Here is a 16,877-nt window from a genome sequence, read left to right on the forward strand (position 1 = left end):
TGTGACATCGGGTGATGTAGGTGTCCTGGAGGGCAGGTAGTTTGCCCCCGGTGATGCGTTGTGCAGACCTCACTACCCTCTAGAGCAGGGGTGTCAAAGTCAAATGGACGGAGGGCCAAATAAAAAAATCAGCTACAAGACGAGGGCCGGACTGTTCGAATGTTCATTGAAAAATTTTTAAATGACGCATATAGTCTAGTGAACCTAATTGAACCTACTGAAAACCTAACAAATATATTACAATATGATCAGATAAATAAAGCAATATTTTCTTATGGCTCTGTCAGTAATCTTTAATTTTCAACAGACACAAAAGACAAATTTCCTTTATATAAATATCCCCATAACATGAACATTAAATGAAAGAAACCGGTATTCAAGGCACCATCAGTAGACTATATTTTCTATTTTAGCAAAAGTGGGCTAAATTTACTTCAAAGAAAAAACAATAATAGCAATTTTCTATCATCCACTCAACTGAAATATTTTTAAAATATAATTGGATTGAAATACAAAAAAATAAAGTGCAAAAATCTATTAATCAAAAACAACACTTTGTTTAAGGAGAAGTAACATGCAGTGAAAACAAATATTAAATTTTAACTTTTAAACTTGAACTGAGTAAAAACTCTAAATATGTGATTGCACAGTAATGTTCACTTGTTTGAGGTTGAGGGTGATACTTGGTGGTGTCCCATCTTTTCCACAAGTTCATCAATGTTCGGGGTAAGGCTCTGAGCTGAAGAAATCCTCAGAATTGAGTGGAGGTGTTCAGCAGTAAGTCGACTTCTGTGTGATGTTTTGTTCAGGTTCATCAAAGAAAACAGTTGTTCACACAGGTATGTGCTGCCAAACATAGACAACGTTTGAGCAGCCTGGATGCGCAGCTGGGGCATTGTGCCGGGGAGGAAACGGGCGAACTCCGCAGCACCCACTGCCGCATATTTTGCCCTCAGTGCATCATTGCATTGGAGGTCAATCAACTCCATTTGGAGGTTTGGTGGTGAGCTTTCCACGTCAACAGCAAATGGGTTACCGAGCAGTTCCAACCTGCTTTTTTGTGCTTCAAAGTCAGCAAATCGGCGTCGAAAGTCAGCGGCAAGCATACCTATTTTATCAGCCAACTGTGTGCTCGGGAACGCACTGGTAGAGAGCTTCTCTTTCATGGTCTGGCAGCTGGGAAAGTGGCTCAAATTTTCTTTCCGCATCTGCGTCTCCCACAGAGTCAGTTTGGTTTTAAATGCCTTCACTGTACTGTACATATCAGAGATGACACGATCCCGACCCTGCAGCTGCAAGTTTATTGCATTCAGATGACTCGTAATGTCACACAGAAAAGCCATTTCACACAGAAACATTTCGTCTCGGAGTTGTGTTGTGTCTTTCCCTTTGCTGTCCAAGAACAGACAAATCTCCTCACGAAGCTCGAAACATCTTTGAAGCACCTTTCCCTGGCTTAGCCATCGCACCTCTGTGTGATAAGGCAAATCACCATGCTCCGTTTCTAACTCCGTCAGAAATGCCTTGAACTGGCGGTGATTCAAACCTTTGGCTCTGATAAAGTTAACTGTGCGCGTGATGATGCTCATTACATGCTCCATTTTCAAGGCTTTACCGCACAACGCTTCCTGGTGTATGATACAATGATAAGCTGTCAGCTCACCTGTCGCGTTTTCCTCTTGCATCTTTTCCCGTATCTTCGCCACCAGTCCGCTCCTGTGTCCACACATCGCAGGTGCTCCGTCGGTTGTCAAACCCACAAGTTTTTCCCAAGGCAGCTCCATCTCATTTACACATCTTGACACCTCTTCATACAAATCATGCCCCGTAGTTGTGCCATGCATAGGACGTAAAGCCAAAAACTCCTCTGTCACGCTTAGGTTGGAGTCCACTCCGCGGATGAAAATTGACAACTGGGCAATGTCAGAAATGTCGGTGCTCTCATCCACAGCCAAGGAATATGCAATAAAATCTTTTCCCTTTTTCACAAGCTGCTCTTTTAGATTGATGGACAACTGGTCTACTCTCTCGGCAATGGTGTTTCTGCTCAGACTCACATTTAAAAAGAGTTGCCTTTTTTCTGGGCAAACTTCGTCACAAACTTTAATCATGCAGTTTTTGATGAAATCCCCCTCCGTAAATGGCCGGGCTGATTTAGCGATCTCTTCTGCCAAAATAAAACTGGCCTTGACAGCAGCCTGGCCTTGTGATTTGGCTTTTTTGAACAGAGCCTGTCGAGATTTGAGGCCTCGTTTTAATTCCTCTGCCTTTTGTAGCCTTTGTTCCATGTCCATATTCTTGTTTTTGTCCGCGTGTTTCGTTTCATAATGTCGTCTCAGATTATACTCTTTCAGTACCGCCACACTTTCTCCACACAGAAGACACACAGGTTTTCCAGCTACCTTCGTGAACATATACTCCGACTCCCACCTTGTTTGAAACCCCCGGTTCTCAGTATCCACCTTCCGTTTTGCCATTTTTGATGGGTATCTGAAAGTTAATTTTACTGTGATGCTGACGACTGCTGTGCCAATAAATATTGAAATGAAGCAGCCTACTGCTCGGTGCGTCACCTTTGCATTGTGGGAAATGTAGTATTGGTGCGTGTAAAAGATCTGCGGGCTGCCGGCTTGCTGCGGGCCGGTTCTAATAATAAATCAAGATCATCCCAGGGGCCGTAAAAAACCTTCTTGCGGGCCGGATGTGGCCCGCGGGCCTTGACTCTGACATATGTGCTCTAGAGAGCCTTACGGTTCTGGGCGGAGCAGCTGCCGTACCAGGCGGTGATACAGCCTGACAGGATGCTCTCGATTGTGCATCTGTAAAGCCAAATTTCTTCAGCCTCCTGAGGTTGAAGAGGGGCTGCTGCTGGGTGGACCAATTCAGTTTGTCCGTGATGTGTACACCGAGGTACTTAAAAGTTAATACTCTCTCCTACTGTCCCGTCAATGTGGATAGGGGGGTGCTCCCTCTGCTGTTAACTGAAGTTCACAATCATCTCCTTTGTTTTGTTGATGTTGATTGTGAGGTTATTTTCCTGACACCACACTCCAAGGGCCCTCACCTCCTCCCTGAAGGACGTCTCGTCGTTGTTGGTAATCAAGCCTACCACTGTAGTGTCGTCTGAAAACTTTATGATTGAGTTGGAGTGCATGGACATGCAGTCGTGGGTGAACAGGGAGTACAGGAGAGGGCTCAGAATGCACCCTTGTGGGGCCCCATTGTTGAGGATCAGCGGGGTGGAGATGTTGTTACCTACCCTCACCACCTGGGGGTGGCCCGTCAGGAAGTCCAGTACCCAGTTGCACTGGGCGGGGTCGAGACACAGGGTCTCGAGCTTGATGACGAGGGTCACCAAGCTTGAGGGTACTATGGTGATAAATGCTGAGCTGTAGTCGATGAACAGCATTCTCACATAGGTATTCCTCTTGTCTAGATGGGTTAGGGCAGTGTGGTTGTGATTGTGTCGTCTGTGGAACTATTGGGGTAGTAAGCAAATTGGAGTGGGTCTAGGGTATCAGGTAGGGTGGAGGTGATATGGTCCTTGACTAGTCTCGCAAAGCACTTCATGATGACGGAAGTGAGTGCTACTGGGCGGTAGTCGTTTAGCTCAGTTACCTTAGCTTTCTTGGGAACAGGAACAATGGTGGCCCTCTTGAAGCATGTGGGAGCAGCAGACTGGGATAAGGATTGATTGAATATGTCCGTAAACACACCAGCCAGCTGGTCTGCGCATGCTCTGAGGAAGCGGCTGGCGATGCCGTCTGGGCCTGCAGCCTTGCGAGGTTTAACACGTTTAAATGTTTTACTCACGTCGGCTGCAGTGAAGGAGAGTCTGCAGGTTTTGGTAGCGGGCCGTGTCAGTGGCACTGTATTGTCCTCAAAGCGAGCAAAGAAGTTCTTTAGTCTGTCTGGGAGCAAGACATCCTGTTCCGCGACGGTGCTGGTTTTCTTTTTGTAATGCGTGATTGACTGTAGACCCTGCCACATACCTCTTGTGTCTGAGCCGTTGAATTGCGATGGGCACCGTCCCACCTGGCCAACATCCGGTGAAATTGCAGAGCGCGAAATTCAAACAGTATTATAAATATTTAACTTTCATAAAATCACAAGTGTAATACATCAAAATTAAGCTTCTTGTTAATCCGGCCACTATGTCAGATTTCAAAAAGGCTTCACGGCGAAAGAAGACCATGTGATTATTTGAGGACAGCGTCCTGCATACAAACACATGAAAAACATATTTCAACCAGGCAGGTGCGACACGAAAGTCAGAAATAGCGATATAAAAAAAGACTTACCTTTGATCTTCTGTTGGCACTCCAAAAGGTCCCAGTTACATCACAAATGGTCATTTTGTTCGATAATGTCCTTCTTTATATCCATAAACTCAGTTTAGCTGGCGTGCTTCAGTCAATAATCGACCCAGTTTCCCATTCATCCAAAATGTTACTAATAAACTTTTCCAAACAAGTCAAACAACATTTATAATCAAACCTTAGGTACCCTAATACGTAAATAAACAATACAAATTTAAGACGGAGAATCGTTATTGTCTTTCCCGGAGAAAAATACCAAAACGTGCTCTCTTCCACGCGCTTGGAAACACTACAGCCAAAATGGGAGCCACCTAGAAAAACTACAATTTCTGGCTCATTTTTTTTCAAAAAACCAGCTGGAAACTCTTTCTAAGGAAAATATGGGGCATCTGCCAAAAATGTAATATCAGTGCGTCATTAACCAATGTGATTCGTGTAGATCTGATGAGAAGTTTGGGCAAGGGGCTTGGCTTGGCTTTGGATCACACTTCTGGCTGTAAGCAAACGAGTGCTGTGCGTTTTGGAAAAATACTGGCTGTATCCAAGGCCCAGCCAATCGTTCATATAACTGAATGCAGCACACTACTGAAGAGCGAATAGACAACCACTTTGCTAGTTACAGCATCAGCACCTCATGAGCTATAGAGGTGAAAGGAACACCACACACTTTCCCTATTTCTCACTTTTTCAATACAGTGGATGAAAAGGGGTATGCCAGGTGTACTCTCTGCCTGAAAGAGATCAATTATGCCAACAAAGTGTATCATGCTCTGCTGGCACATTGTAGAACAGATGTCCACAGGCAGAAGGTGTACAATGTAATAATGTGCAGTGTAGCCCAAAGATATGGCTTGTTGTGTTACACTTGACAGTAACACGTGTGAGTGAGGGGGGATTATTACTCCTTTTTTTTACTCAGTCATTGTTTTTTTTTGCACACATGTAGCCTTGTGCACTTGATCGTCTACTATAGTGGCCATTATAATAGAGCAAAAATAATGCCCTTTTGTTTAATTATATTTCTACTTTAAGATGTTTTTTCCCAAGTGCAATATTTAGGTTGGTGTGTGTGTGGTCACAAGCGTTCTATTATAAAGGCTCTCATGGCTAATTGCAATATTAGTGGGTTTTTTCCTCAATACTTAATCGTCATTTGCAGTAAAGTCTAGGCAACTAATAACATTGGATTGCTCTCTTTACATTTTTTTAACTGTGAGTTAGGTTCCCATGAACCACTTGATATTTTTCTTGTGTAATTAGTTAACCTGCATTTCCCCAAAACAGGGATTCTTTTTGCATGTTTCGGTGCAACAGTGTTTCCTTTTTGGGCCCTCACCAGTTTGCATCCCATGCTACATAAACTTGGTTTGAAGACATGTCTAAATCTGGCCTCTATACAGGTGCAATTGAAATTGTTCAATATTGTCCCAACATTTTATAAATTCAAATATTTCAAAACATTTAAGGGGAACTGAAAGGTGTGCAACATGATGGATGATTGAAGCAGAGGCAAAATCAGTAAGTTCAGCCCCCCTTAAACACACAGCCTAAACCGCACTCTAACGCTTTCACGCTTGTGCTCACTCACACAAACTTCTCATTGTTCCAGTGGCCTCCCAAACCAACAGCTGCGAATTCCCCACTCTCTGTGGTTTACACTCAGACACGCAGACCCACACACCAATGAACAAAAAAAAACATGCTCAAACACTCACACATTCCTTATTTGTAAATGATGACAAACATTTGGATTTGAGTGGTAATGATAGGTTTCACTAAATGAATGAGACTGTGTGCAATGCCAGACTTGGTTTTGCTCGCTTTGTGAATGGGTCACTGTGACCCAGGCTTGCCTTGAGATGTTACTGTCTCCATATTGAACCCACAGTTCTCCTACTACGGTTTGTTGTGTCTTAACTAGGGACTTTAGTAGCGATTTGAGCCGACACAGTCTGAGGAATGTAAGCTTCACTTTATTTTATTCAGCACTCCTTATCTTCTCTCTACTCCTCCCCTCTTTCTCTCCTGGCTGTAGGGTAGATAACAACAGTTCGGTGCTGTTGTACTGCGTCTTCCCATATAAGGGCATGTGTTACTGGACAAGAGTTTGTGCAGGTGGGCAGTGGCCTTTAGCTGTGTGTTTGTTAAAATGATGTCATCCATCCTCATCACTTCTTCACACCCCTCATCTCTGATTCTTGAACCCCTCTATTCCAAAATAAAGCAACCCGCTTGAAATATTCATCCCTGTCTGTCATCCATCCTACCTCCTTTTTTTTTTTTCTATAAAAATGTTTTTTCACCTCCACCTCTTCTCCTCTTCTGGAGAAGCAGAGCAAAAAGCAACAAGGGAGCAGGAATCTGCCTGTAATAGACGTGGAATGGGATTTGTGTGTGTGGTGAGTCATCAGACAGGAGCCGACGAGGCAGCTAGAGGTACTATTTCTATTGTTTAAAGGGCAGTTCTACTCAATGATGTCATCACATTCCATGCTGGCCTGATCTCTACCCTTGCTCTCTGTGGCTCGGACACTTTCTCTCACACTATTTTTCTCTCATTCTGCTTCTTTCTCGTTCTCACACACTCAGTCCCCCACAGGTGAAACTGTGAGTCAGCCCCCCCCCCCCTTCCCATTTCACAATACACCTCTGTTCCTCCTTTCACCTTTTTACCCCGTTGTCAGCACCTCTCGCTCTTTCAGTTCAATTTCAGTTTAAGGGGCTTTATTGGCATGGGGAACAATGTTTACATTGCCAAGCAAGTGAAATGGATAACACAAGTGAAATAAGCTATAAATTAACAGTAAACATTACACAAGTTTCAAAAGAAAAGACATTTCAAATGTCATATCGTTGTCATGATGTGCAAAAGGGAAAATAAATAAAGGTTGTATTTACAATGGTTTGTTCTTCACTGGTTGCCCTTTTCTTGTGTCAACAGGTCACAAATCTTGCTGCTGTGATTGTACACTGGTATTTCATCCAATAGATATCGGATTTGTTTAATTTCTTTGTGGGTCTGTGTAATCTGAGGGAAATATGTGTCTATGGCCATACATTTCGCAGGGGGTTAGGAAGTGCAGCTCAGTTTCAACTCATTTTGTGGGCAGTGGGCACATAGGCTCTCAAGAGAAGACAGGCTGTCTGCCTTCAGCAGCCTTTCTCAATCGCTAGGCTATGCTCACTGAGTCTGTACATAGTCAAAGCTTTCCTTAAGTTTGGATCAGTCACAGTGGTCAGGTATTCTGCCCCTGTGTACTCTCTGTTTAGGGCCAAATAGCATTCTAGTTTGCTGTTTTTTTGTAAATGCTTTCCAATGTGTCAAGTAATTATATTTTTGTTTCTCCTGATTTTGGTTGGGTCTAATTGTGTTTTGCGTTCCTGGATCTCTTTTGGTTCTGTTTGTGAACAGAGCTCTGGGACCAGCTTCCTTAGGGTTCTCTTCTCCAGGTTAATTTCTCTGTAGGTGATGACTTTGTTATGGGAGGTTTGGGAATCACTTCCTTTTAGACATTTGTAGAATTTACCGCCTCTTTTCTGGATTTTGATCATTAGCGGGTGTTGGCCAAATTCTGCTCTGCGTGCGTTATTTGTTTGTTGTACATGGAGGATATTTTTGCAGAATTCTGCATGCCGTCTCAATTTGGTGTTCGCCCCATTTCGTGAATTCTTGGTTGGTGAGTGGACCCCAGACCTCACAACCACAAAGTGCAATGGATTCTATAACTGATTCAAGTATTTTTAGATGGATCCTAATTGGTATGTTTCTTTAGATGACATAGGCGCTTTTTGCCTTCACACAGATCGTTCACAGCTTTGGAAGTTACCTGTGGCGCTTATGTTTAGGCCGAGGTTTGTTTTGTAGTTTTTGTGTGTTCTAGGGCAACATTATCTAGATGGAATTTGTGGTCCTGGCGAGTGGACCTTTTTTTTAGAACACCATTTTTGTCTTACTGAGATTTATGGTCAGGGCCCATCTATGCAAGGTCTGACTGAATCTATGCAGAAGATATAGGTGCTGCGTAGGCCCTCCTTGGTTGGGGACAGAAGCACCAGATCTTCAGCGAACAGACGTTTGACTTCAGATTCTAGTAGGGTGAGGCTGGGTGCTGCTGACTGTTCTTGTGCCCTCCCCAATTCGTTGATATATGTTGAGGGTGGGGGTTAATCGCTGTCTCACCACCTGGTCCTGTGGAAAGACCACAGGACCAATTTGAATCAGCCTTCTTAATTTTTAAAAATCAAAGCATGAAGATTTTGCTGTTTTTTTTTTATTAGTTAGGGTGTGCAGGGTGAATACGTGATCTGTCGTACGGTAATTTGGCAAAACTCTTGGTTGCGTTTTTCTTTTGGATTAAATGGTGTCTGTTGTAAAATGTTTTGCAACAGAATCTGCGTATTGATTACACCCCTGCCGTTTCTACTTGTAGAATCGCAATGCTCGTCAGTGGCCGAGAACTTGACTTTGAGTCAATCAGTGTATGCGCTGACAGAAGTGACAGAGGGCACTTTTCTCAGTGTAAACCACTCCCTTTTCATCAATTGTTCAAACTACAACAAAGTTGCATTTTTTTTTTCTAAAGCAAATCTTTACATCTAGCTAAGGAGTTTTGTCATAGAAGAAGGAATTTTGTTAGGTTGTTAATGTGCACCTTTTCATTACTTAGCTAGCTAACATTAGCTTTCTTACTGAGCCAGGAAGCACAATGCACACAACACTAAATGCTCTACCAAGCTAGCCATCTATCAAGATGAAGAAATGATTTAATTCACTCTCCATTATCCCAAACTGCTATTTCTCTAAATGGTTACAATAGCCATTTTGTACAACATAGCTAGCTAGCTACTCCATTGACTCTCGACAGCTAACGGGGAGCTGCTTTTTTTTCTTTTTTACAAATCCATTGTGTTTTAATGAGGTTGCTAGTTATCTAGTTATGGCTATCTGGTTAGTGTCAACAACGGCTTATTACAAAATGGCTAGCTAGCAACGTTAGTGTAACTTGCCAGTTAGCGTACATTAGCTGCATCAGACATGTCAAACAAGCTACTGCCACCTTGTGGCCTTGAGTATTTAAAAGAAGCAAATCGGAGTTAAAAACTTAACTGACGACTCTCTGGGTACAGGTGCTAAGTACCCATCGGCAGTCAGATTTCCCGATATGGCTGACCCTTAAACCACAGCTCTTACTCTGTTGAGAGAGGCACTAGTATACCAAGAGTCCTGTGTCTGTGTTTGTGTCAGACTGAAAGAGACAAAGAAATGTGGTCACCTCCGTCTCTCTCCATGCCCCTCCCTAGCATAACCGGTTTGACAGGTGTATGTATGTCTGTGCTTGTTTGTGTGTGGAGCCTTGGTATAGTAACCTTTTTTTAAACCAGGAACCAATGGGCGGATGAGATGTTTTATCAGCAGATAAGAGTAATTACTACTGTCTGAGCCTGTTTGTCTGGCTCTGATAGTACTGTATTCCATTCTATTGTGTGCTCTGAAGAGGCTGGAACGAAAAACAGTGAGGGAGAGGGATGAAAGAGGGGACGTTGCCAGAGGGGGAGAGGAGGTTGGATAGAGATTGGTAGAGAGAAAAAGGAGCGAAGGGGCTTAAGGCGAGGTTGGGAGAGTGAGTGAGAAATGGGCTGGGGGAGGGATGGACGGACAGTACTGGAGGGCTTTAAACAAAGGAGAGGAGATGGATCCTGGGAGTTGGTGTTCTTGTCTCTCTGCTGACGGTGTGTTTCGTCTGGCCCAGACGAGCTGCAGTCTCAACTGAGCCACAGCTACTGTACTGTTAAAGCTAGTGTAAAATAGGTGTGTGTATTGTCTGGCAGGATAGCCATTGGGCTGTTTCAACAAATGAACAGAGATCACATTTTATTGGACACATGCAGATGTTATTGTGGGTGTAGCGAAATGCTTGTGTTCCTAGCTCCAACAGTGCAGTAGTATCTAAAAACAATTCACACACATACATAAAAGTAAATGAATGGAATTAAGAAATAAATTAGTGATGCGCCGATATGACATTTTTGGCCGATACAATATCTAATAGTTTCCTTGCCAAAAAACCTGATACTGATATTTAAACATTTTGCAGCCTTTTTAAGCATTCTAGTACAGTTAACGCACATGGTCGCAGAGGTCTAAGGCACTGCATCTCAGTGCAAGAAGGCGTCGCTACCATCCCTGGTTCGAATCCAGGCTGTATCACAGCCAGCTGTGATTGGGAGTCCCATAGGGAATACCCTACTCAACAAATTGGATGCAGTCTATCACAGTGCAATCCGTTTTGTCACCAAAGCCCCATATACTACCCACCATTGCGACCTGTACGCTCTCGTTGGCTGGCCCTCGCTTCATACTCGTTGCCAAACCCACTGGCTCCATGTCATCTACAAGACCCTGCGAGGTAAAGTCCCCCCTTATCTCAGCTCGCTGGTCACCATTGCATCTCCCACCTGCAGCACACGCTCCAGCAGGTATATCTCTCTAGTCACCCCCAAAACCAATTCTTTCTTTGGCCGTCTCTCCTTCCAGTTCTCTGCTGCCAATGACTGGAACGAACTACAAAAATCTCTGAAACTGGAAACACTTATCTCCCTCACTAGCTTTAAGCACCAACTGTCAGAGCAGCTCACAGATTACTGCACCTGTACATAGTCCACCTATAATTTAGCCCAAACAACTACCTCTTTCCCTACTGTATTTCATTTATTTATTTATTTTGCTCCTTTGCACCCCATTATTTTTTATTTCTACTTTGCACATTCTCCCATTGCAAATCTACCTTTCCAGTGTTTTACTTGCTATATTGTATTTACTTTGCCACCATGGCCTTTTTGCCTTTACCTCCCTTATCTCAACTCATTTGCTCACATCGTATATAGACTTGTTTATACTGTATTATTGACTGTATGTTTGTTTTACTCCATGTGTAACTCTGTGTCGTTGTATGTGTCGAACTGCTTTGCTTTATCTTGGCCAGGTCGCAATTGTAAATGAGAACTTGTTCTCAACTTGCCTACCTGGTTAAATAAATAAAGGTGAAAATAGGGAGGCGCACAATTGGCCCATCATCGTCTGGGTTTGGACATGGTAGGCGTCATTGTAAATAAGTGGACTTTGCAGTTAGCCTATGAAAATAAAAGAATGTTATCTACAGTGATGCAAATTAATACAAATAGTAGATTTATGCCGTAATTGAATAGATCATGCTAATCGAGGTTGAGATGTTATATAAAAATCAACAAAAGACAATTTTGTTAATTTGACAAATCTGTTGAAATCGCACTTGATGATGTATTATACTTTAAAATTGCATTGGGGTGTACTTATTTCACTGTACAGCCCTACCTATGGATTGTTGGTCATTGACATGGGGTATGTCTACTCAGTGACACCCAGAGAAAATTAGCATTGTAGCTCTTATTGCGTGCCTCAAACAACTATGAATTGAGCCACATTTATTGTTTGTTCTTAACTGACTTGCCTAGTTAAATAAATGTTTTGTTTTGGAGTCTGATAACTCTGAGGACATTGGGGGGAAAAAATATATTGGGTATTGAGAAGACTGTTAGCTTATTTTATTGATCTAAATCCTTAGGTAAAGCTGTACAGTGCAATATGAATGTCAATACACACAACAGGCTGACTGGGGAGGTTATTTCACAGTCGCAGTCCTGCGGTAAGAGCTACAACGCTAATATTTGGTTAAACTCTTCAGTTGTGTTCTGTGTGTGTCACAGTAGACTGATATTAGAGGTCGACCGACTTGTGAATTTTCAACGCCGATACCAATTTATTTGAGGACCAAAAAAGCCGATACCGATTTAATCAGACGATTTTTAAAAATGAATTTATAAATAAAAATATTGATATTTTAAAATGTATTTGTAATAATGATAATTACAACAATACTGAATGAACACTTATTTTAATTTCATAATACATCAATAAAATAATTTTAGCCTCAAATAATAATGAAATATGTTCAATTTGGTTTAAATAATGCAAAAACAAAGTGTTGGAGAAGAAAGTAAAAGTGCAATATGTGGATGTAAAAAGCTAACGTTTCAGATCCTTGCTCAGAACATGAGAACATATGAAAGCTGGTGGTTCATTTTAACAGGAGTATTCAATATTCCCAGGTAAGAAGTTTTAGGTTCTAGTTATTATAGGAATCATAGGACAATTTCTCTCAAAACGATTTGTATTTCATAAACCTTTTGACTATTGGATGTTCTTATAGGCACTTTAGTATTGCCAGTGTAACAGTATAGCTTCCGTCCCTCTCCTCGCTCCTACCTGGGCTCGAACCAGGAACACATTGACAACAGCCACCCTCGAAGCAGCGTTACCCATGCAGAGCAAGGGGAACAACTACTCCAAGTCTCAGAGCGAGTGATGTTTGAAATGCTATTAGCGCACACCCTGCTAACTAGCTAGCCATTTCACATCGGTTACACCAGCCTCATCTCGGGAGTTGATAGGCTTGAAGTCATAAACATCGCATGCTTGAAGCATTGCGAAGAGCTGCTAGCAAACGCATGAAATTGCTGTTTGAATGAATGCTTTCGAGTCAGCTGGTTCCTACCATCGCTCAGTCAGACTGCTCTATCAAATCATAGACTTAATTATGACATAAGACACAAATACGAGCCGTTGGTCATTAAAATGGTAGAATCCGGAAACTATCATTTTTGAAAACGAAACGTTTATTCTTTTAATGAAATAAAGCACCGTTTCGTATTTTATCTAATGGATGGCATCCCTAAGTCTAAATATTGCTGTTACATTGTACAACCTTCAATGTTATGTCATAATTATGTACAATTCTGGCAAATTAATTACGGCCTTTGTTAGGAATAAATGGACTTCACACAGTTTGCAATGAGCCAGGCGGCCCAAACTGCTGCATATACCCTGACTGCTTGCATGGAACGCAAGAGAAGTGACACAATTTGCCTAGTTATAAGAACTTCATGTTAGCAGGCAATATTAACTAAATATGCAGGTTTAAAAATATATACTTGTGTATTAATTTTAAAGAAAGGCATTGATGTTGGTGCAATGACAGGGCTTTTTTTGCAAATGTGCTTGTTAAATCATCACCCGTTTGTCGAAGTAGGCTGTGATTCAATGAGAAATTAACCGGCACCGCATCGATTCATATGCAACGCAGGACACGCTAGATAAACTAGTAATATCATCAACTATGTGTAGTTAACTAGTGATTATGTTAAGATTGATTAGTTTTTATAAGATAAGTTTAATGCTAGCTAGCAACTTACCTTGGTTTTTTGCTGCCCTTGCGTAACAGGTAGTCAGCCTGCCATGCAGGCTCCTTGTGGAGTGCAATGTAATCAGGTGGTTAGAGCGTTGGACTAGTTAACTGTAAGGTTGCAAGATTGAATCCCCTGAGCTGACAAGGTAAAAATCTGTCGTTCTGCCCCTGAACAAGGCAGTTAACCCACTGTTCCTAGGTCGTCATTGAAAATAAGAATGTTCTTAACTGACTTACCTAGTTAAATAAAAATCGGCAAATCGGGGTCCAAAAAGGCCGATTACCAATTGGTATGAGAACTTGAAATCGGCCCTAATTAATCGGCCATTCCGATTTAATCGGTCGACCTCTAACTGATACCCCATTTCATTGCTTCACATTCCAACCTTGTTTAACATTATCTAGTCTAAATATGGCATGATTCCACCAATTGTAACCTTCTACATCACTTTCAAAGAGGTACTTTTATTTTTAAGGCTAACCGCAAAGTGCACTATTGTGCCTAATCCTTATTGTGGCTAGCTACTCAACCCGGTCAAGTCGAGCCTCACTAGCCAGATGACGCTAGCTGACTGTTTATAATGTTAGCTTTGGGCAACAGGGTTAAGTAGCTGGCTTGCTATCTACCCCAGAAGTTGCGGTCGAACAAATAATGCTTTATTACCAACGCGGTATTATAAACGCACAGTTCGTGGCTGGTTTTTGCTTGTTTGCTGACTTTTTTTGTACAGCTTCGACAGTGCTACTGATAGTGTGGCGCTAGGCTTGCATGTGCAAATTCAGAACACACAACATTTTATAATAGAACTGTTATTTGACGTTTCAAATTAAAAGCTTATTTAACGTGTCATAGGTCAAAAAACACTTAGTATTATTGTCAATATTTTTTGACACACAAAGACCCAAACGGTGTGCCATAGTATGTTGTGAAGCTAATAGCAGTGACGCTATTACTGTGTAACTACGGTAGGGCAACATCTGAATAGCGCACTTGGTAACGTTAGTGTGTACTGATGCTTGACCAGTCGCGAAAGCCAACATCACCCACGACAGAGAACAGTTGATTTGTCAAGTGCAATGAATTCCATTATCTTGGGGTTGATGGGTTTCACCTTTGCGTTGTCTCGCTGTTACTCTTTTTCAAATGACTGCTAGACTTGTTGACTGCTCGAGCCACACAGCAGACATTGTGGGCTAGGTTAGGAATGCTGTGTTGCGCATATAGCACAATTTTACGTGACGTCATTACGTTATATAGGTATGCACGCCAACTTTGACAATGTGCATGTTCAATTCTACATACTCAAGTGTTTAGCGATCATCTTCCTTAATTCTTAAACTTTTAAATCTGCATTTTCACTCTTTCCTTTGTTTCTCTCTGTCCCCCTCTGCAGTATCTTTTGCCTTATCCACCTTCCTCTTTCTGGGCCTTGTGGTTTGGCAAACTTAATCTACTCTACCCATGAGCCCCTGCAAATAGGGCTCCACCTTTGACCTTGGCCTGACCTCTCACCTCTTCTCCAAAGCCGCACCCCTTGGCGAAGGTGTGTATATCTCTGCTTTTTTGCTCTTTCTATTTAGTGTTGCACAGAAATACTGAGAATCCTCTACTTTTTCGATACAAAAAAGCCTCCTGTTCGTTACTAGAATTTGTTACGTTCGGTACTTCTGTCAAATGTGTTTCATGTGAGTGTTTCAGTGCAGCCCCTTTATAGCACGAAGAGGAAAGTACCTGCTCCACTTACTCATTCATTGCTCGAGCTGTCTGGCCTGCTTTGTTAGCACCCCACGCATGCTGCACTGAAGTTAACACACTTGAATAATGCAACACGAAATGTTGAAAATGTTCATTACTGTTCGCAATACCACGTCCATACAGGCGAGAATACTTTACAATGCAAGATGATACCAGTATCTTCCAGCTATAATTGTACTAGGCTAACTTTCCCTGCTAGCTTACGTCCTTTTCTCATCCCGGAAGTTACGGTATTACTGGCTTAGTACTCAAGGGGGTGCCAAAAACACTGGGCGTCTATTACAGAATGCTAACAAAATGACCATAAGTAGTAGTGAATCTCCATGGAGGCTACTAGCCAAATATGGTAATGAGTGGAAATTTAAAATAAACTAAAGTGATACATATTACATATACACCTTATGTATACATATACCTACACCTTATTAATTATTCCACTTAATTCGATAAGAGCAAGTTAAACTTAGGGGTTGAGTTAACGCCAAACTCTGTTTTTTTCACACAGGAAAAAGAATGCATAAGAAATATCTTGCTGTGTTTTTGTAAACACTGATCTAAAATCCTTATTTTAATTTCTGTTGGCATCACTCATTTTGTGCTTCAGTTGCTCTTCTCTACTCTGAGAATTCACCAACCGGCATTCTATCAGCGGAATTTCTCTGACTGTGTAGCTTCTTGTGTCCGTGTACAGCCAGCCTACTTTTTCACCAGTAAAACACCAGATTCATTTTAAGTATGACATTAGAATATAGCCAGCTATATTTCCTATGATAAACATTAGAAATATGGCCATGCATAGTTTTTGCAAAAAAATACCTTTGCTTTTTCATTGTAAGCTCATTTACTTGTGTGGCTGCCAGCCAAATAGTTCCACTTCCGTTGTCCTCTGAAAATGAAGCTATTTTCTGCCGAAAGGAAAACTATAGTTGCCCGTCCCTGATCACTTTATTGAAGCATAACACTGACTTTCAATAAAAAAATGTGACCCGTGTCAATACACAGCTTGACTCAACAGCTTCCCCTTTTCCCCGTGCTATTTACAAACAAATGCGTGACTGTTCTGGGGAACTACAGTAATCTTCATAATGTGCAATGTGACGGATGACATGAAGAAATACATCTGCTTTATCTCCTAACGAATTGCACAAGTTGACTACAGGCATTTACTTATAAACTAGTTACAAATATAAAAATGTGTTGAGAAACTTTTAAACTTTTAATAGTTTTGACGGTATTGAAAAATACCCCGGTATACTGCCCAAGCCTAGTAGTGTGTATGGAGCAGTGTGTGTGTGCTCTCTCTGTAGAGTGTATGGAGCAGTGTGTGTGTGCTCTCTCTGTAGAGTGTATGGAACAGTGTGAGAGCGCTGCGGCTCTCCTGGAGTCGGTGAGGGAGCAGGAGGTGCAGTTTGAACAGCTGACCAGAGCGCTGGAGGAGGAGAGGAGGAGAGTGAGCCTGCTCAGCCCCCCGTCCCGCCCCCTCCCCCACACACAGGTAACAGCCCAGCCCCCATCCACGTC

General features: G+C 42.1%; 1 protein-coding gene across 16 annotated transcripts in view; it reads left to right on the forward strand.

Annotated features, from left to right (window-relative positions):
- Window positions 1-16,877, forward strand: part of LOC139366298 (catenin delta-1-like) — a 44,929-nt gene that overhangs the window by 13,181 nt on the left and 14,871 nt on the right. For 6 of the 16 annotated variants that reach the window (XM_071103619.1, XM_071103620.1, XM_071103614.1 and 3 more), the window contains exons 1-2: window positions 15,081-15,144; window positions 16,700-16,851. The exons of 7 other annotated variants lie outside the window; for them this stretch is intronic. In XM_071103619.1, the coding sequence (XP_070959720.1) occupies window positions 16,705-16,851 (147 nt within the window). In that variant the 5' untranslated portion in view covers window positions 15,081-15,144; window positions 16,700-16,704. Of the gene's footprint in view, window positions 1-14,994; window positions 15,145-16,699; window positions 16,852-16,877 lie in introns of those variants that run through there. 3 more of the 16 variants (XM_071103627.1, XM_071103623.1, XM_071103621.1) reach the window with 2 other exon arrangements.

This window comes from Oncorhynchus clarkii, chromosome 14 (genome assembly GCF_045791955.1).
Source record: "Oncorhynchus clarkii lewisi isolate Uvic-CL-2024 chromosome 14, UVic_Ocla_1.0, whole genome shotgun sequence".
Lineage (NCBI taxonomy): Eukaryota > Metazoa > Chordata > Actinopteri > Salmoniformes > Salmonidae > Oncorhynchus > Oncorhynchus clarkii.